Raw genomic sequence first — 22257 nt, forward strand, 5'->3', positions numbered from 1 at the left:
GCAACCTCTAGCTGCAGCTTAAACCAAAAGTGGTATAGACAGTGCAGTTGGGACTGAGAGGAATAAATGCACCTACTGTACTAGTGCAAAAGCAAATTAGCGTGTTTGTTTGTAACCTTAATGTTACAAAATCTATAAGTAATAAATAAACAACCTGGCTCTGTTATTTGCTGCAGTGGACAGATTCTGAATCATTTCTCGGATTGTTTTCTCTCAGGCTCCTCTTTCTGTTCATGTCTTGGCATCACCGTGTGTGCGAAGTCTAAAACAGCACCTGATCTCATCTACACCAGTTACGATTCTGTTCACTTTCCATTAAAGCCTTTCAGCATAACAGCAGTAGTGTGCGTTGTCTAAATTATAGTTGTCACATAAAACTGCTCATCCCAGCTTCAATAATCTAATTACATTCCTTCGATGAAAATGCATGGCTGTCACCTAGTAACACTCTTCAGCCTTCGTATGTTGGAATGTAGAAAATGTTTAACTTTTTTGTTTTCATCACAAGGGCAATTTAAATCACTTTTATTTGACACTCAACAAAGTGAGAATGCTTTTTGATGGTCTCTTTATTAGTCTTGATGCAATGCGAACCTTACAACCTCTGTAACCCCACAGAACTCCTGCAGTAAGGTCTCCCTCTTGTTGACAAATCGGAAATGACAGCAAATCTGACAAGCTTCTCTACAATTCACTCAAAGGCATTAATAGGAGGTCCCTGGAAAACATACAGAGTAGAAAATAACTACCTAGAAAATATCTTTATCTTGTAAGAGTAGAAAAGAATGTTCAAAAAATTAGTTCAATGCATTAGATCAATAAGAGTTGTTTGTTCTTGACCTTAAAATCCGGTACAGTCTTTGTAGTCCTTATTTACAAACTAAAAGTTACATACTGTCCTCAGCTGCCAATATTAATAATGGACAAGCATGATAAAAAGACATTTATCAGGAATGTCAGAAAATTCCTTCATTATAAACTAGTGAGCATTACCAGCCGGTAGAATTTGGATGCCTTTAAAGAAAATTAAGAATTCTATTTTTTTTTAAATGGCCATTCAAGTCTGTTTAGTAAAAGAGTCCATGTTAAACCCCAACCTCCCAACAATACGAATTCAATCAGGTGTGATGGTTACAACTGCTCACCTTTGGAAGCTGAAAAAAGAAGAGACAATGCAAGATAAAATAAAGACCATGTCCCTCTGTCCCCTATCCTGGATGGAATCAATCTCACATTTTTGAAAAAATATATCTAATTTCTGCCTGCAATATAACTGAAAGACCTTTTTTTTAAAAAATGAGAGATTCTAGAGCTTTGCATGTCGGACGGCTTCTTCAAAAATAAGGACGCTAAAAGTGATGTTTCCTCCAGCTGAGAGAGTGTCTTCGTTTCCTTTTCCTGTGAAAGTGTTCCTTCCCCTCTGCAGGCCAGGGGAAGCCGTTGTCACCCACTTTATATGTGCCATCAAACTCCTCTGTGTCCGAATCGTCCGTCACTTCTGGAAAGACGTTATCCGGAAACACCTCCTTCAGCTTGGCGTTGAACAGCGCCTCAAGGTTTCTTCCTGCCTGGGCCACCTCCGAATCTGGCTGCAAACCACAAGTCACACTGCGCTGAAGCTGTCTGCTGTTTGAAATTCACTTCTCACAGGACGCCTTACCTTCAGGAATATCAAATTACCTCTGTGCTAGGGTTCTGTGTAGCATTTAAGCTTGCTGGGAGTCACGGCTCACTCAGAAAAGATGTAGGAACATGCTATGCCACTGCAGAATTCGTAACAATATGCCTGTAGTATGAAAGACCCTTTACCAAATGTCTGTATCGCTCAACTATTCCACTCTGTCTTATAGAGCTGATCAGCCTAACATAAGCAGAGCTCCTCTAAAGCAACCCCTCAATGACCAAAGATCTGGATATACTATATCATACATCCTACACTGATTTAAGCACATTTGGATTTTTTACAGCAGTTTTTTTTAAATGGACACTTTACCATGGTTTTCAATCTTGTCATTATTGTGCTTGTCTATGCTTTTCACTTCGTTTTCTTTAAATTCCCTTTGCTTCTGATTTAACACATCCACGCTTGAATTTTCTTCTGGTCTGAAACTAGCCAAGATGACAGCTGAAGGTGCAATGGAACAAAACATATACCAAGTCCAGTTTTTCAGCTTTTTTACATCAGGTTCTGACTCTGTCCTGACATGTAAACGTACAAAAGGACTATTTGTAGATTACGAGTCTCAAAAGGAATGTTCCAGCATGTGTCTTTTTCAGGACTATTGGGTAAAAAAAAAGTAACTTTACTTACGTAATTGAACTTTGCACAGTTCCTAAACATAAGAAAGACATCTGAAACAAACTCCTCAGGTGTGTAGTAGTGAAGAGGGCTCCTCTTATTCAGTTTACTTCTTATGACAGAGAGGTCCATTGGTTTCTTGATTATTTGGTAGTAATGACGTGCCTGTATTAAACAAAAGCAAAAATGAAAAACTCTTTTCCTCTTTACAGCTGCTATGCTTCACAAAGCTGATTTGTTTATTATCTTATTACACTAAACAGACAAAAATAAAACAACAGCACATGCTAAGAACAGCATTACAATTAGCGTAATAACTCGCAATTGGCTTCTTACAAATGTTGCACTATTTACAGTATGTCTCAGCACTCCTTATTCTGTTTAGTCAGCTGTGGCTCTTACCAGTGGACTCACAGGCTCATGAAATGGGGCACTGAGGACACTGCAGTAAATAAACAGCGTCAGTTTCTCACATTTCTGTGGAAGAGAAGGTGAAATTTATCATTTTCATGAAAAGTAAAGAAAATGTGAAAGTGTATGAAATCATCATCATACTAACATCAATATACATCCCAGCGGTAGAATGTTATAAATTATTGGAAGTTCTGCAGATTCAGTGTTTGTGTCACAGCTACAAACTTATACGTCAGAATAGGAAAAAAAGTGTTGCATCTGTGTCGTCTGCCTCCCTGTGTTTAGAAAACGCTATTCTCTACTGCATTACTGAGGAAATAATGGGTATTTGTTCTTTAAAACATCTTTTGCTGCTTTGTGACTCTTAGACAGTACAGTATGTACTGTACACAACTGACATACTTTACTGTCCTTCTTTATTCCCTAAAGAACTCTGCAATCAGACATTTGCATCTACCCAATAAATAAAGGTTACGCAGTGAGTAATTGTATAGCTTTAGTATGCATTCTGGCTTACCCTCTGGTCTAAGACGGACAGTCCGTACTGAGATGTTGTTCCCTTGTGTTCTGCAGTCAGACGTGTGTTTTCACAGTCGTACTCCATCTCTGGGTCAATGAGATTACGGCACAGTGTGCAAACCCAGTCACCCCTGCAAAACAAAACGAATGGGTTCGCTATCACCGCAGGAGCTCTGCAGAATGATGAAGCAGGAGAAATCAGCTGGATTACTATTTCTACATTTTTAAAAGCTGCAATGCCATGCCACCTGGAGAATTTACTCAACTAAATTGAAAACGACATCAGCTCAAGAGAGATGAAAAAATTCTCTTCAGTTTTATGTACATTTTCAAAATGCTCAACTTTAGCAATGTGCACACTGGTCTATTTGAAAGCTCAGTGAAATGAAACGTAAGCACAAATGTTTCAGTATACTTTGGTGAAAATTCTTCTCCATCTGGAAAAGAAAACTATGATTTTCAGATCCCCCGCGCTGCACCCTCTGTCAGAGTGGAGGGGGGTGATGGGTAGCAGACTTTGTGCTCATTTGTATTTGTGGTGCTTGGTGTTGTGGATGACTGGCAACTTTATTTTTGATTGTATGTATATAAAAAACAATAAAATACAAGTAAAAAAGGTCACTAAAATCATTGAGGGGATTTATGTCATTGCAATTTTTATGTCTTCACCACAAGCAAGTTATTCCCAGAAACTAGCCAATTTAATCATTTCTTTACCATAATGTGTTCTTTTAGCTGCATAATATCCCAGTCAATTTCTCATGAAATACAGTGAGATACAAGCTGATTCCCTGTGTATTAGGCCTTTAAAGTCAACAAAATAGAACAAATGTATTGCTTGTAAATAATTTACACAGTCAGCTGACTTAGCCTGCTTTCCAGATCATGACAACAAATACACTGAATGTAAAATAGTGAGAATTAAGCCCTTCCTTACACAGGAAAGCTGAGGAGTGGGGGGATGTGACAGGAGAGATGGAAGACTTTGGGACATCGATCGCAACACAGCAAATCGCCTCCATTCAAGCAGACTGCACAGAAGTCCTCGTTCTCCATAGTGTTCTCAGCGGAGGGTTCTGCCTCATTCTCCCCACAGGCCTCTCCGAGCTCATCAGTTCCCAGGTCTGGCTCCATCTGAGGGGGCTCGGCTGGCCTCCCCACCTCCGGACACTGCAAGTTCCCCGAAGGGCTGGGAGAGTCCGAGTCATCACCCGCGGATGGCTCAACAACAGCGTCCACTTCTGGGAGTAACGGACAGTCCTCTCCGGTATACTCTGTCCCACGGCTGCCTTTTTCCTGCAAACAGATCAGAGTTGCATACAGAGATTAGTTTTAAGAAAAGCTTAACTTGTTCTTGTAATGTTTTAGAATAATGCTTCTTATGGCTTAGCACGTTTTAGTTGACCACCTCAATAAGATTTATTTGGTAGATCTGAGTCAAACAAGTATAAGGTGTAAAATTCAAAATATTATTCTTTTTTGTTTTTGCATTGTATTGTTTATATTTACAATTACAGTTATGTTGAGGAAAAAGAAAAAAATCTATCTAGTACAATTAATGCAAATGTAATTTATTGGTGAACACAATGTCTCCATGTCAGCAATACAATACTGTGCTTTGAATCTCCAAAAGGATACAAGGTTTATGTAAGAATCTGTGTTTTTTGCCTTTCTGTAGCTAGAATATGTTGATGTCAGTTTAACACAGCCTAGAAAGTCCGGGAGATTTCATGAGTCTGGTAAGCTTCAGTACGGTCCCTACTTGTTCAGATCTAGTTCCTGTTTCCGTGTCCAGGTCTGTGCCTGCAGGAGGGGGGTCATCGTTCTCCCTGCTCTCTGAGGGTAGCTTGAGTGCTGGAAGCTGGCCAGAAATAGGGCAGATCTTCAGGCGCTCCAGGCGTACAAATGGAACCATAGGTTTTACTGGGAAGTTTGAGATTTCACTGGGAACCCTGAAAAGTGAACAAAGTGGTTTAAATGCAGGCCATATGCTATGATCATGTTGTGCCACGTTGTGTGATCAGGTTGGGTCATTTTTGCACATTGCAGTAAACGTCACTGTGATTTACCACACTGGGTTTGACTGCCCAGTTTTCACAGAACGATTTTTGCAGAACAGATGCAGACAGGGATATCACGTGTTACGTTCTGCTGCACAGAGGGCTAAAGAATTTTATTTTTCTTGGCCCTGAGATGAATAAGAATGTATCCATCTCATCCAGGGTGAGAGCAGTCATGTCACGATCTAGCAATCCCATCTTGTAGTCTGCGCTTCTGGAATTGGCTTTGGGTTGTCATTACATGCACAAGAGGCTGGATGTTTTTTTTTGTTATCCTTTTAGTTCATAGATGTTGTATCCATACACAAACATTGGTGCAATGCATGCATTTTTGCAGATAGCTTTTATTGCAAACAGGAATTTCACACCCTTTTTTTTCCTACATGCAGTTATCACTAGGTTTTCTAATTTCCCTTTTTAGTTACAAAACTTAGAAGGAATGGCAAAAGATTAGTTAAATTCAGCACCCTGTATACTGCTCATTTCTGTATGTATAACTCTGACACAAATCAATATGTTTTTCACATGGAAGAAGTGCCTGGCCTTCAATTAAGGCTCACACACTCAGTATACTATACCTGACAGTATTCTGTGAAGAGTGTTCAGCACCTTCTTCACCTTTAGCATCATCTCCTTCATAAGTGCTGTGATCTAGTGAAGAAGGACAAAAGGGTGAAAAGCAATCGACACCTGGGTAAACAATAACACAGCCCTTTTTTATCTCTGTTTTACTCATTGCCATTTCTTCCAAAGCAGGTTTTTTTTTTTACTTTACTTCCTCATATAGCTGCAGTATCATTATCCCCTTCAGACAAGGTCACCTTAATAATGCATAAATTTCCACACTCCCAGATGCAACAGTTCAAAAATATTAAACGTTTAGCATGAATGTAAGTGGATGATAGTGCTGGAGCTTATCTGGGTTTCTATAGTGATAATGAAACAGAGAGTATGAGACTCCCCCTAACTGGGACACTCTGGATTAACTAAAGCACTTAGGATACAATACTGGACATAAAGATATAACAGCATTGTCTGCTGATGGCTTAAGACCACAGCTCGCAAATAACAGGTCCAGTACTTTGTGCTGCCTCATAAATAAAGTCTGATATCGTACGTATTTACATGATATGCACAGGACAGGTAATGATAAATGGCAGCATCTTTTTTAAGGTTACTAAAGAGAAAATTAACCAAAGCAAGAGTAACACAGAGGCAAGCGGTGAAAGTGAAAGCACTATTGATGATGGTCCACACACACAATCGGGGTGCGACGCTGCCTCACCTGGCTCTGTCTTGAGGATGGTCAGAGGAGTGAGGAGCACGATGGGGGGGCTCACAGCTGCCCTGCTGAAGGACAGATTAATGGGCTGTGCAGGAGGGCTCCTGTCTGCTACTCCATCACCTCCGCTGGGTCGGATAAGGCCTCCCTGCCAGCGAAACCAAAGTTGAAAATACAATAACCTTGGTAAGAATCATAACACTGCGTGTCCTGAAGCAAGAAGAAAACGCGCAGTGAATACACTCGTGGGTCCATTTTAAATCAAACGTATAACCGAACAGCCAGTTACTACAAACACAGTGGTGGTCCATTCCTGGGACTTCAGCATTGTGAACTATTATGTGATATTTTCAAACACATTTATTTTTACCTTCCTTTGACATTTTTTTCTGAAGGCTTTAACATGTCTTCACTGTTCTTTACTACACAGTGCAATGTGACTACTTTCGTATGACACAATGGACATGTTAAAACCACAGGTAACCTTGTCAATCAAAGGCACGCTACCGTAGTAGTAAGAAAACTTACATTTCTGTTTAATATGTGCATACGGAACTTTGTTGTGTGGTACCAGTAAAATACCTTTAATAAACTATATAAGAAATAAATTTAATTTAGTTAATTGCAATTATATTTCCTTGGGACATCAAGGAAAATGTAAAATTCCTTTGGCTTACTATGAAGTAGGACGGATTTCACACAAATGCTCTGAAGCCAAATGCTATGAAAAGCATTCCAAGCATTCGATATATATCCTGTTGATAAATCCTTTAAAACAAGTCTAATCTAATAAATAAGTAAAACGTCACCATAAGGAGCATAGTTAAGTTACTAGAATATATCAATCAGAGCAAAAGAGTCAGGAAATAAGCACTCTACAACATTTATTTTGTTGTGCTATTTACATTGCTAACAAGATGGATGTAATTATTCCAGATAAAAGCCACTGCGTCATACTGTAACCAAAACATACGAAGCTGGAAACATCTGTTACCTGAGAAACCAGAGTCGGTGTTTGTCTACATGTAAACTATAATGCGTTTCGCTTCTACAGGGGATGTCTGGAAAAACAACCTTTTATTTGGACTGTACACTGTTGTAATACAAGAGAGTTCAATACAGTACAGTAGATTAGCTACGCGGTGTTACTAGCTACAGAGCTGTTCAGAATACAAAGGTGTTGCTCCGCCTACGCACCCACACAAAGTCAAAATATCTAAGAAACAATAGCTGTTCCATTTGTCAACTCTTAATTATGCACGGGTAAAGGCATTTCTTTGACAACACTGCAAGAACAAGAGCTAAGAGAATCACTTGCACAACAATGCACTGCAAACCACAGCCATGCACAAAGGCTGTATTAATGTACCTAACTCATTGCATTTCTTTTCTGGCTTACCTCCATTGAATCCATTGCAAACACATAAAGCAAGGCAGGCACTGAAACTTTTGTCAGCTGCCTGGAACAACAAACTACAGTACCACTGCTGTGCCCTTAGTCATATTTTTAGAAAGTAAAATAAAATGCTTATTCATTATAAAATGCTTGACTGATTTGTTTTAGGAATGTCTTTAAGGAACAGTATCCTAAAAACATACAAATGCTGTTCCTGTTCAATGTCTGTCAGTACCTGTGCTTGTAGCATGACTTGCACTGGTCACTAGCTCATTTCCACTTGAGGAACAGTGGCCATGATTGTTTTGCTACTGTGAAGCAGTTGCCTTGCATCTTACCTTGCAGTCCTTGCTCCCATGGTTCCTGTGTCTTGTTGCTAAGCTATGCGCAGCCCCTAGGGGCTGGTGTTCAGAGAGAAGGTGTGCTGCAGACCTGGAGGACGGCATCACAGGTTCTGACGGAGAGTCTCTGGGATGTGCCCTCTTCCCCCTTTTCGGGCCGGGCGTTCGGCGTGTGCTGCTCAGGAGCCCGTTGGTCGGCTCAGACATCTTCAGCAAGGCAGGAGCAATGGAAATGGCACGGAGCGGAGCGGAGCCCTGCGAGAGAATCCGACAGTTAACTTCCCACTCTGCAGGCAAATTAAAGATGCAGAATTAAAGTGGGTCAGAAGAGATCAGATAGAGCTTACAAAAGGCATTTAGATTTAAATCATCTTAATAATGCAGACTAAAAAACACACTGAATTAACACAGATTCTACACAGAAACAGGCAGATCAGATGCTGGCACTATTCTATAGGTAAAGAGCATTTGAAATTCACACTGATGTACCTTCTTCTAATGATTTGCATGAATTAGCAAATTTAAAATTAAACCATTACTTATTAGAACAATTATGTAAATGTTAAAGCAAGGCCCTTAAGGCTTCTTTGAACAAGCTGTATCACTTTAAATACATCAGATATAATCCCATTTTTTGGGGGGTGCCAGCTTGTCCAATGTACAAATTTGTTAAGAAAGGTAGCAGTGGTTGCCCGGGCACTGCAGCTCAGTTCTGCACTACCAGCAATAAATTGCTCACAAATAAAAAGCCATGCATGTTTATTCGCTGCTTGCCTCTTTCCACATCTGTGCACCGAGCAGCGAGGAGACGCGGCCCAGCTGACATGCACGGTTTTCCTTTAATTACTGTGCAATTAAAAATCCTTACCTATAATACCTCCCTAAGGAGTCCAGTGGCGGTTTCTGTGGTTGAAACGTGAATAAGACTAAAAGTGGAAAGCCCTGAAAAGGTATCCACTTCTCAGATGATGGATGAGAAATGCGGTGATTCGAGGTAACAGGCAGGGATGTGCTCTGAGAAATGAAATCTAACCGTGAGCTCAACTATTCCCAGGGCAACTCATTAATGTGAGGATAAGTAAATATATGGCTTCACCTCAGTGCTTCCCACTCATTTAACTCACTGTTACTAAGTAAAGGTAAACAGTAATGAACACCTAACTTGAATCCACATTTACCTGGAAAGATTCTCTCTTTTCATCTGTTATCGCAATGTTCTGTATGCTACTTTGTATCCTCAGTTCCTAGAGCATTGTGGAAGATTACTGTCTTGGTGATGGGGGGGGAGTTTGTTTGTTTTGTTACATAATAATTTACCTGTTGATGAAAGCTGACACCAGCTGTTGGCTTTATGCACTCTGTTTATATACAAGTTATTTATATTTTAGTTTACAAAGAAATGGACTTAATTTAATCCGTCCAGTGTGACACCACGGTTTAAGACACTAGTGGTATCACATTCATTGCTATTGTCAGCAACTGAAAAGATAATGTCCTGTCTGGACAGACAGTGGTTTTTATTTAACTGGCGAGCAAGCTCCGTGACATCATAGCCATTGTGTGGTACCATAAGCTAAAGGAAGTTGTACATGCATATAAAAAGGAGATTAAAATACTGTCCATAAAACTTTAGTCCTCAAACGAAGCTGGGATTGACCACCGAAGCTTCTACAAATGTCAGTTTTGCAAAGCACCTTTCCATTGCTGCACTGTGGTATTGTACCTAAATATGTGGAGCTTTTGTCAAAGCTTTGAAGCAAGCAGTAAGCGCAAGGTATGAAAATTGTGGTCATTCTAAATACATGTGAAAGGCAGCCCAGTATGTAAAACTTACAATGGTTTGGTCAACCACGTGTGAATGACTCATCCTGCTACTCGTCCCAGTCTGCTGCTTCAGCTCTGTTTCTGATGACTGACACAGTGCCGGGTGGTCCTGACCATGAGCTGCTGTTGGTGAGGTGCTGAGCTGCTGCAAACTGATCTGCCGCCGCTGCTGTTGCCTCACCATGTTACTGATCGGCCCCACTCTGGCTTGCTCAGCTCGCTGCGGCGGCTGGCCAGGAGGCAGGTCCAGCTCGGCCTCCTGTGGTTGCAGGAAGTGCTCCACCCCTTGTTGCAGTGGCTCTAATCGACAGGGCGCCAAGATCTGCAAGCCATTCTCCACTGCCCGCCCCTGCAGCAGTCCGTCTGAGCCGGGCAACAAAGACTGCTGGAAGTGCCTGTGCTGCATCAGGGACTGCGAAGGCAGGTGGATCATCTGAGGTGCTGAAGCTGGAGGGCTTTTGGGCACCCAGTGGCCCTGCATTGGCAGCTGCAGAGATGGAGTAGTTTGGTTTGGCAGGGTGAGGCTAAGGGGGTAGGGGCTGAGCTCCAGCTGCTTCTTGTCAAGAATCCATCTCGAGGCCTGCGTTTCCAGACCAAGAGCGCGCTGGTGACCGTGGTGCCAGGATTTATCAGGGTAGGGTTGGATCGGACGGAGCTTTCTGCCTCGTCCCAAGGTGCCAAACTGCTGCGTGGCAGAAGGCCCCCTGCTCTGTCCTGCAAGGAGCTCGCTCTGTAGGTCGGGATGCTGCTTGGGTGCCTGGGAAAAATTCAGGCAGTGCGGACAGCACACACGGGACTGAAGGCAGGTGGGGAAGCCGCAGCTTTGGTCTTGGGGCTGGTGGCACAGGGAGGCTGGCATGGCTGGGCACGTGATTGGCTGAGGCTTCAGAATGCTTGGAGAGGCGGCACCTCCGGTGTGAGGGCTGCTTCCTCCCTCTGTCGTCAGCTCACCTGAAAAAACACACGAAACGCCAAGAAAGAAAACTATAGGATCTCACATTATTACTTGATATCCATCCATTTTCTGACCACTTCTTCCAAATCAGGGTTGTAGGGGAGCCGGAGCCTATCCCAGCCTGCAATGGGATACCAGCCCAACACAGGGCAGGCACTCCGATGCTCACTCTCCCTCAAGGACCAGTTTTCCCAGAAACCAATTAGCCTACCAGTATGTTTTTGGACTGCAGGAGGAAACCCCTGCGAAGAAGGTTTGGAATTGAACCCAGGACCCCAGCGCCGAGAGACAGCAATGCTACCCACTGCACCAGCGTGCCACCCTATTACTTGATATATGAATGTTTATTTGAGGTGACCCTACACTACACTTGATTTTAGTCAAAAGACCCAGAAGCAGCACTGTTACCCTGTCTGGAAAAATTAACCTCCTGTCATGAAAGCTCAACTCAATTAAAGTTTGAGATGAGATGCCTTTGATTTGCACAAACCCCAATGTCAAGTACGTACAGCAGATTGAAACAGAATTTACCAGCAGTCAGAAACTGTCATATGTCAAAGCTAATAATGGCCTTTAAGCCAAGCAGCACTAAGGGATGCAGGTGACAGCCAGTTCACTTCCCTTTCAGCTAAATATTTCCAAACATCTGGTGTATAGAAATCCAATAATAATGTGGATAATTAATGTATATTTATTGTTCAGACTTTGAACAACCTTAACAAGATTAGTGAGCAATGCAGTTGATATCTACTGTACCTAAATTGGAGATCTGCTTGGTCCAGAAACTGGCGTCCCAGTTGAATTTAATCTTAACAGGTGGGCCAATGTCAGAGGGAAGCTGAGATTCAAGCAGGCGCTGCATCTGAAATGTAATCTGAAAACAAGTGGGTCATTCAAACAGTGACAGTAATACAGGTTTCCCAAGGACACTCCATTTCATCACCTGGCCTTGACAAAAGTATCTCAGGTACAGTAGCTGTGTTGCCAATGACCTAAACTAGTTATAGGACATACCTTCGAACTTGAACAGTACCTACTGTTTGCACACAGAAATTAGTACTTTAATGTTTTAAATATTAAATATAATAGTGTCATAAGGTACTTCTAAGTTATGCATCTAATAGAAATGCAGAATTCCACAGTTTAACAAGAAGAATAAAATAAGCTTTTTTATTTAGTCTTTTCTATAATTTAACGATCATTCATTCATTGGTTATATCATTATTTATACCACATTTCTTTCCTCTGATTTTATTAGAATATAAGAATGGTTACAAATGAGAGGAGATCATTCTGCCCATTTTGCCTGTTTGGTAAATTATAAGATTGTAAGATTACACAGTGCATTTGTTTGATATGGGGCTCTTCCATATTAATGCAGGCATCCTTGAATTATAGATAATATACAGATGACACAAAATACCAAGCAGAAAACTGAATAGGTACAAACACAGCAAAAAATCTGGCAGCCTGGCTTGGCTCATCATACATGTTGAAGGCTACTCATTAGAGCTCTGTATATGCTAAAGTTCAAATTGTCAAAAAAAACAATCATCCATAATCATCCAAGAGGAGGAATGGGGAGTGGGGTTTTTCATCCTTTGTTCCTTTTATGAGACATCAAATATTTATCCAGCAGAATACAGTACTGTTAGAGAGGGCAGGAAGAAACTGGGGGCTCCCATCTACCTTGTCAGAACTCAGAAACAAAGCGAGGCTGGGGGCTGGTCAGGATTACGATGGGAGACCTCAAAGTAAAAAAAGGTTGCTAATGTAAGGGTGTTAGGTGGAGCTCTCCTTCCAGACCACATTTTGTAAACCAATACCCAGTATTGATACAATAGTGAGAGGGGACATGGTGTTGTAGAAGGTGCTATCATACAGATCAGATGTTAAACCAGGGACCGTGATATGAAGTATTAAGAAACAGCGATGGTGAACTCCGCTACTTGAGGGCTGGAGTTTTTAATTTTTTGCAGGCATCAGCAAACGATTAAGATCTAAACTAGCACAGATTTGACTTTTTAGTCAAATGGGTAGTTCTGTTATGTCTGAAGATGAGGACTGGAAGGAAGACCAGAGGACCTAAGGCCCTCAAGAACTAGAATTCCCTACCTCTGCATTAAACTGAGGACCTGACTGCTTGGTCATTAAAGATCTCATGGCATTGTTCATAAGCGTAGGCAGTCAATCCCACCCTCCTTGCCAAATTCCACATTAGTTTTTACTCTTTTTGTTCTCCCTAAATTTTCCCCCCTTAACTGAACTAGTAAAGAAATGTCTCTCTTCTCCACCTCATCTGCTGTGTAGTGGGACTGCCCTTCAGTGGTGGATAAAGTGGGTCCCTCATATAAGCAAAGCACTTTGGGGTGAAAGGCTCTATCTAAATGCAAGCAGTTATTAATTACTGTCAGTATTATTGCCCACCAGTTCTTTGCTGAAGAGCAGAGGACTCCTTCTCTGGTTCACCGTCGCCCAGTTAACAAAGTTCTGCACATGGCTGAGCTGGCTACACAAGTCTATCATTCCATTCAGCTGGCTGGCAGTTTTCTGCTGTAAATCGTTTGTTATCTTCTGTGAACATAGGAACAGAAAAATGTCATTCACGTGAACATTTAGCCCAACTGGTCAGTGAAAAGCAGGTGAGGTTAAATTGTGTAAGCTTCATGAAATCATACAAAAAATATGTTTTTGAAATTGAAATAAACTCTTCATGAACATGTTCAGAAGGTTCAGAACTTCAGAAGGTATTGTTTAGTGCTGTCGTGAAGGGCCGACTGGATCATTTGGGAACCATTTGTGATACAGAATATTCAAATTTAGGATTGTGTAGCTTATGAACCTCTACGCAAATTAATGCTTTTAAATGTCTTTGTGGCATAATTACCTCAAGTTGTTCTATTAAAAGGCTGGCTCGTTTGTTCAGTTCATTAATCATAATCATCTTTGCCATTTTAATCTGGTTCTCTGTCTTCTTTTGTGCAATCTTTATGCCATGTATCCTGTGCAACACAGAGGTAATGACAATATGATTGTTACAATATTTAACCAAAACACAGTTGCTTAAAATGAAGGAATAAAAATTAGATTGTAATAATTTCTTTTCATTTTCGTGTTAAAATATCACTTTCATCTAATCACTTCTGAACACAGACTTTAAAGAAATTTAAAGTTTCAATTCAGTTTAGTCAATGTTTTATAAATGAGTATACTATTATTTACATTTTTAAAACTTACTCTGGTTTCAAAATGTGCCCAATTAATTATAATGGAAATGTAAAATGTTTACACTAACAGCTCTGTTTAATTTCCCTTTTTTAAAAATAGAACAAAATTATTTCCTTTGTATTTCTCCACATTTGGAATGCAGCCATGTGCATCATCAGAGCCTTACACCATTTCACATCACAGCTAAATGTAAATCAGATAGAGGGAGAGGTGGAACTTTCACTGGCAATGAAGACACACAAGAAGCAAAAGCTCTCTGTTGTGAGAGAACCCCTGACCACTACTGTGTTCACTCAGCCTTATTCTTTTCAGGTTTTATGAATTGCATTAGTTAGCTAGCTCCTGATCCTGGGTATTTTACCCTTGCCTTGAGTAAATGTGTGTACTCCGGCAGACGAGTAGTTTACATTTTGTGAACTACAATGTTTCTGCTTCATTAGAACATATTGCAGACGAGGCAGTGGCATGTATGACAGTGAAACATGTCTGCACAGTGCAACTAGTGCTTATGTTTAAAAACAACTCTGATTTCTCACAGTTTTAAAAAATTAAATGAGAAGATTTCCTTTTCGGTCCATATGCCTTTCCCTTGTAATTCCCTGTGTATGTTTTCCAATAAAGGCATTTTTTTCCATGAACAGAACAAGTAATTAAGTCTTCAAGTCCATTTTTACACATAGGAGGCGTAACACACAAATCATGCTACTTCACCTGGCTTCTATTTGCTTTGCAGAGTTCTCTACAACAGATCGCTTGTCATCCAGTTGTGCCATCAAGCTCTCAAAGAGCCACTGTTGATTATGAAGTGCTTTGCCAACAAGGATTAACCTAAAGAAAGAAATAAGTAGGGAAGCTGCACCAAATATATTTTTTGCACGTCATAACAAAAATAGAATTACAAAATGAGAGATCAACAACAAACAGGCGACCATGTAACAACTTATTCTGAAACATCTACTGTAGCTACTAAACCTGGGAATTATCTCATGACTCCATCAACCCAGTCAGACAAATCCCTGCAGCTCCGTGCAGCACCAGATCATTTACCTGTGATCTTTGTGTGCTGAGAAATGGCAGCTTTTGCAGGTGAGCATGTCACATGTTTCACAAAACAAATCCAGCAGCTCCTGATTATGAAAGTGGCAGAACAGGAATCCTCTGGATTGGAAATTAGGACCTTAAAGAAATGAATATTTAAAACTGACTTAATACACAATTAAAATATATATAGAGAGAGAACCCACGGACTTGTTTTCGACATGGAAAAGGGCAATACATCCACCTGAAACATTGCACAGTAAATGAAAAATCCATTTATTAAGAATATAAGTACAGTAAATCTTCACTGTGCCCTCATTAAGTTTATTATATCTTGTTTTACCCTGCAATTATATCCTGAAACATTTGCATGACAACATATTTAAAGTCCACATAAAAATACCGTAAACCTGAGCTGCATTTTATTGTAGTCTTTGTCTATGCTCAACTTAATTGAATCGAAACGAGACAGTTTGTATTTATTTATCTTTTTACTGAGTTTAACATTGTCATTTGTGTATTTCTAGTAATTATATTATTGTAATTATCCTGTGAATAATTAGCTGTTATAATAACCAAAGCTCAACAACAAGAAAAGTATGATGGATTATTATAAAAATGGTTGTCAGAACTCTACACCACTTGCAGAAGGTTTTCTTATAATTACTTTTTAGAGGACTTTAGAAAACAGTTTTTGTAATTTAAGGTACTTTATTGCCACCACCCTAACCGGGAACAGCCAGATTTCTGATAAGGGACAGGTGATATCTGTTACAAATATAAAAATTGTAGAATACACAAAGAGGTAGGGGTCATGGTACTTTGGAAACTGAAACCTCTGAAAAAAGATATTTACATAAGATATACAGATAAAGCTAGGAAAATGAGTTATTTAAAGATAAATTTGCCAATTGTCAGTTTTAGCTGACTAGTGGAGGAAAAGGGGTATTCATGTGCAGATGGATCGTGCTAGAAAAGATTACTGTAAACCATTCTGAATCCAGGAGTGGTCTTTACTGTGTGTATGAAACAGACCACAATCTCCACTGCTGAAGTGCCAGGCATCTAGCCTGCAGATTATTCATTGGCCACATCCTGTTGACTTGGTTTCTGTTTTCACTTCTGTTCTTAAAACTATAAGACTGTAAAGTGATACCACTGTGGCAAATTCCTGCAGTACCTCAAATGCACTCAAAGCAGGAACCTGCAGACGGGAAAGGGTGTAGATACTTAAATCAAGGTGTGCAGGCTAGTTTGGTTGGTGCTTATTCACCAGAGGTTCAGATGTAGCGACGAGTCTCTGTGCAGCTTGTTGGATATCATCATTACCACATAATAGGAGAAACGAACCTATTTCCATGAACATGGGTCATTGTTATCAAAGTAACCCAATCAAACCAGGGAAGTGACAGTAATATTCTCTATTTAAGGTTTGTTGCATATTAATACTGTACATAACGACTGCCAATCCTTTTGTACAGCCTTATGATATTTCATTATCTTAATTTTAACATGTCAAAAGTCTCCAAGTCTAATTTGCCTTAATAAATAAATGTGTGGCAGGATGTTACATGGGTCAAAAGGAGAACAGCATTTTTTCAGAACAAGTACAGAAGAGCAGCAGTGTAATATTAAAACTTTCAGCTCTTTGTGGATGCTAAGCATATGGAAGAAACTTACCAGCATGAGAAGGCATCTTCTCTGCTTCGGATATCAAGAGTGAAGTGGTATTTCTGTGCTGGTGTATATCAGTACACCGAAAACATAACCACTTATTGCAGAAAGTGCAGAGGCTCTGAGCTTCTCTCTGTTCTTGACAATCGGTACAGAGCTGCAGAAAATAGTTGAAAAAATTGTGAACAAATACACTGGCCGGTGAAAATGATCTTGCTTCCTTCTAGAATATTGAAGATTTGAAGGTGTTCACCTGCACACGTCTGCACACATAACACAACAAGAAATAACTTACTCCTGTTCTGTTGAATTCATGTATTCACTCACTTGTCTGACTCTTTTATCCTGATCGCATGAGACTGGCTGCGAGAGGCCCAACTTGGCCGTGTGCATTATTATTGCTACTCCATCATCGATATCTCTGCTCTCGTAGTCTCGTATATCACTGCTCATGCTCGCTCCACACTCAGTCTCTATGACTGGGCTCACTGAATCACTGTCCTGGTCTTTTGGATCTATGCTTCTATGAGAATGACTATATTAACAAAAAATAATTTCAGGTTTACAATTTTACATACACTCAATTTAGTGCGCACAAGTTTTTGTCACTGAGGGAAAAAAAATTGTACAACTTAAAATGTTTGCACACACAGGCCATTAAAAATTAGAGGGAACACTGGTTAGGTTCCAGGACATGGTTAGGTAACAGGTGTAACAGGACATGCAGTAATTCAGACAGTCCTACAAACCCACTGATCTTGTTTTTGGGGAACAGAGTTGTTAAAATATAACTATGACTGTATATAGAAGAAGCAATGTAATGTGCTGACTGAAATAAAATGTGAGTTCTTTTGCAACAACAGTTGTATTTCACAGCATGTGTTAAGGACATATAGATCTGAATTTCTGTTCCCAGCAATAAGTGCTTTAACTTTTCACCAGGGTCGTTGTCCACCACTAATTAATTTTAGTGCTGCTAAGATATATGCTTGTTTAACAAAATGATGACCTGTTCTGTGGTAGGTGCAATCCTGTTGTTGTATAAACTGTACTGTATATACACCTAGTGTTTACTGTTAGCGTACTGTATATACCTTCAGCACTTTACTGTACAGTATATACCTCAACATCTCACCAGCACCTTCACTTCCCCATTTTCTGCATTTCATTTAAAAAGCAAACACCTTTTGGTCTAATAATAGCAGATAAAATAATAAAGCTGTGACATGCCACTGGACATCAAGCAGCAAGAAACCAGCTTGTGTACAAAGCTAGATCTGCTGATGCAAAATCTGCAATTACTTCCTGCCACAAAGCCACTCTTAGAAACTTAAGAGATGCAATCAGTTTGTTAAAGTTCTGTGTAGAAGAATAAGGCTCGGCATCTGTTGAATATGTGAGATGACTGTGAAAACATGTCTAAATCAACCTTTGGAGCCTATGACATGCTAGATCACATTTGTAATGAATGCAGGTTTGTATGCTAATTGCTAACTGATCCTGTTGATTTAGATGTCGTATTATCTCAGTGGAACCGTCTAATACTGAGCAATTAAAAATAACAATTGAAAAGAGGGTTTGTGATTTTTACACTGTCAATACTGTAACTATCTATCAGGAAACAAAACATTATCTGTAGGTCTTGAAAAGTACTGCTGATATTAAGTACATTAATTTTACAACAAAGAGTTTACTGACATACAGAATTAATATGACTTCCAAGAAAAAAATTGCCCATAATTATTCAGGGCAGAACACAACAAAGAATTTTTGTGTAAGTTGCAAATCTAATTGTCATACTCCATTATACTGTCCAAATACCGCTTGTAATCACCTCTGCTTGTTTCTTTGCAGTCCACACACTGATGCCACTCACCTCTCAAGCCTGTATACTGTCTTAAAAGAAAACGTGTAAAAACAATTTAATTTACTGGAGTGGTAGACTTACTGGATGAATGCACCACTCACCTGTACCTGTAGTCTGTGCTACTTTTGAATACTGCAAGAGCGCAGCTACAACTGGTTGTACAGCAATGTATAAAGAAAACAGCCCCTTTCAAATAAAACATTAAATTGGACATCTGAACATTAACTAGTATGTTTGAAGACATCCTTACCTTGTCCATGTCGATGCTTTTGCCCAGAAAGTCTTTCAAGATCTGAAAAAGATCATATCTTACAGGGTGTCCCGTACTGTGGGATGGGAAATGCAGCAGAGCCAGTGGCAAAACATATGGGTTGACCTGTAGCAGAGACAGAATCATCAGAATAATAAATAAGTGCTTTATCTTTTAATACTCATTATTAGCAGAATTTGACCTTACTAAGAATTTCAGATGCAAATATTAGGGTCTACTACAACCTATGAAATCTATCTGTTTTAAAAGAAGCCCCTTCATTCTAATTTGGAACTAGAAACAAAAGATAATTAATTTTTTTCTAGGACAATAGATCCCCTAAAGCCTTTCCAGAAATGGAAGCAAAGGCCATATGAACTATATTTAAACGTTCGGAAGCAACGAAGGCGTGCACAAGACTGTACGAGCCTCATGCAGAAAGGAACAGGCCCCTTCAGATACACTCACACTGGAGAATGTCAACAGGGTCAGGGAGTGAACGGGCTTTGTTAATATTAAGATCCAGTGATCCAGTTATTCAGGATTTTAAAAAACAAAATGAGGAAAGGTGCATAAATACTGCCCAGATAAAAAGCTCTCAAGCACAAGAAAAAGAGAAATCAGAACTAAAGCCACAAATGCTGCTCCAGTCTGACATCAGGTTTGATATAGAAATGATAATGATACTTGTTAATCTGCCTCCTAATCCAGATTTAATAAAAATGATAACTAGACTAATAGAAATGATGATTGCTAATCTGCCTCCTTATACTGCAGGCAGATTAACAACAGCAATGTCATTTTCCAAAGTACAAACAAAACCAAAGAAAAACTCAAAAATGTCTACTTCCCAACAACTAACTAGATAAGTGTTCCCCTTTTTTTATGATTGGCTGCTTCACTTACCTTAATTCCAGAGCCTCTGCTGAGTAACTTTAAAAATGAATTGTTGCCTGTTACTGTTAAAGAAATAGCCCTTACTGTAGCACAGCGCACTCGTACAGTATGTGGCACACATTAGGAACACCACTCCAGAGATTTCACTGTAATAAAATGAGTAGCATGTAGTTTGCTCCCTTGAAATGGCATCCGTCTAACATCAATTATCAGTAAGACTATGGCACTACATTTTAAGAGCAAAACGTACAGCTCTCTAAGAGTTTCAGAAGCATTATTATAATGCTTCAGTTAATGTGCACAAAATTACTAATTATTTTATGAATATAAGCTGTTGTCATTGAAAGGCATTACAGAACATCCTTCTACTTTCTCAAGAATGAATCTAGGCAATACAAAATGCAATGCACAGGAACCAGGATAGCACAAGAAACAAATAAACCATTTTAAACAGCAGTCTACTCACATCACTCAAGCTCCAGTCAGAGACCTTCAAAAGCACCAGCCCATCTGAAACTCAGTTCATTTTTTGAGAAACTAAAATTGTCTTCGGGCTATCACTGCAAAGAAAGATCATTTTCTTCTAGGCGCGTTCTATTTGATTGTGGTTTCGATAGAAAACACATGACTGCAGCAGAGGACACTGTAAAATGCTTTACGTTTAAAGAGGGATTGGGGCTGTGAAGCAGCCAGCTGAGAAACTCAGCTTTCAGTTTCCTGTGAGAATGCAAATTAGTCAGAAGCCACTCTGGCTGCTCTATAAATAATTGCGAGCTGATGTAGCCCCTGTACGGATGTCATCTCCTGCCTTTGCCTGGTTTACTTTCATCGTGCCACTCCTTAGCACGTGCTGTACGACTGCCCGTTATTCAAGGGAGCCCCAGACTTTCTCTCTGTCATGGCCAAGAGATGAATGTAACTTTTCACCCTTTCCTGAAGTAAAATCTGACCAGAGTCCTCTCAGGTCTAACCTGTATCTGCTTTAACCTAACAGCCCACCAAAGGCACATTGTGTATGGGTGACCTATAACTGGAAATGTTTAGAGATAAACTAACAGGGAGTCTACTTTGCAGAACGCTGTACTGTAGCTTGAAAAGAAAAATATGCAGATACACCAAATACATAGCCCTTGCATGGGACTGGTTTGATTTCTGTAGATATTTTTGTAGTTCAATCCATTTCAGTTTTACTCATCAGCACCATGTGGTGGACATTTCAGGTTTGTTACCTTATTTTGAGTACATTTGCATAGTCAGACCTGTGGCATGGAATATTTTGTGTATTTCAGCATAGCTTCTGCAAAAGCCTGCACCATTAAACACTCTTATCACAACACCTGAAATTCTGTGCATGATTACATTGCTGTTTAACTTAATTTTTATTCTGCTTTGGTTTAAGATATAACTGAGAGGACAGTGTTACATTGTATAGTCCTGTTTCTGGACTAAACGCATCTACACATCTACTGCTACATCTGTTCTCTTTCTTTTTCTTTTTCTTTTTCCCGTTTACAACCACTTTTTGTGCAATATATGCCAGGGACCTGTGCAATACATTTATATTTATATCTATAGTTACATCTATATTTATATTCATATGTGTGATATGAGTGTGATACAATTTTCTGTGTACTGTTCTGTTCTAGTTTGTTCTTGTGCGTCCGGACTGTGAGTAACTCTTGTATTGTATTGTATGTATTGTACTATTATTATATAATTCGTTACACTGTGGCTGTGTTGTGTGTGTTAAGCTGCTGTTGCACTGCAATTTCCCTCACGGGATCAATAAAGTATCTATCTATCTATTGTAATAATACACCTCCATATTGTAATAATATACACCCATCTGTTAGTGCAGGTAGAAGCGGTGTTTCTTAGGCGGGTGTCGCGTAGAATGTGGCAAGTTCTGAGACCTACTGTATGAATCTGGCAGCAGACGTGACAACATGATCAAAACGAGTGGGTTTTTTTTAGGATGCTTAAAAATAACAATTACTGCAGAGGAGCTAAGATATTATACAACAATGCTTGAATTAAAGTAGTTCTCTGCATAAGCTTTCACTAAGGACAGCCCGCAATTAAACTCAGTTTTCAAAACAATGTTGGTAAGGAAAATCGTATCATAAAACTATGTGAGCGTCAAAGCTCGGCAAAATATGGTTCAGATTTTCTTAGCATGACTTAATTCTATGTAACTCATCTTTAGCGCCATT

General features: G+C 39.7%; 1 protein-coding gene across 1 annotated transcript; it reads right to left on the bottom strand.

Moving 5' to 3' along the window:
• Nucleotides 1-559: 559 nt before the first annotated feature.
• On the bottom strand, nt 560-17483 carry trim66 (tripartite motif containing 66). Its single transcript, XM_088935192.1, has 17 exons — nt 17358-17483; nt 17037-17187; nt 15366-15495; nt 15030-15146; nt 13978-14092; nt 13518-13664; nt 11847-11964; nt 10146-11086; nt 8309-8566; nt 6578-6722; nt 5871-5943; nt 4995-5184; nt 4170-4528; nt 3231-3363; nt 2702-2776; nt 2312-2464; nt 560-1589 (listed from the first exon to the last, which is right to left on the bottom strand). Exons 1-17 carry the CDS (start codon nt 17481-17483, stop codon nt 1350-1352), a joined length of 3471 nt encoding a protein of 1156 aa, XP_088791318.1. The 3' UTR covers nt 560-1349.
• Nucleotides 17484-22257: the final 4774 nt, after the last annotated feature.

This window comes from Atractosteus spatula, chromosome 16 (genome assembly GCF_055471065.1).
Source record: "Atractosteus spatula isolate fAtrSpa1 chromosome 16, fAtrSpa1.hap1, whole genome shotgun sequence".
Taxonomy (NCBI): domain Eukaryota; kingdom Metazoa; phylum Chordata; class Actinopteri; order Semionotiformes; family Lepisosteidae; genus Atractosteus; species Atractosteus spatula.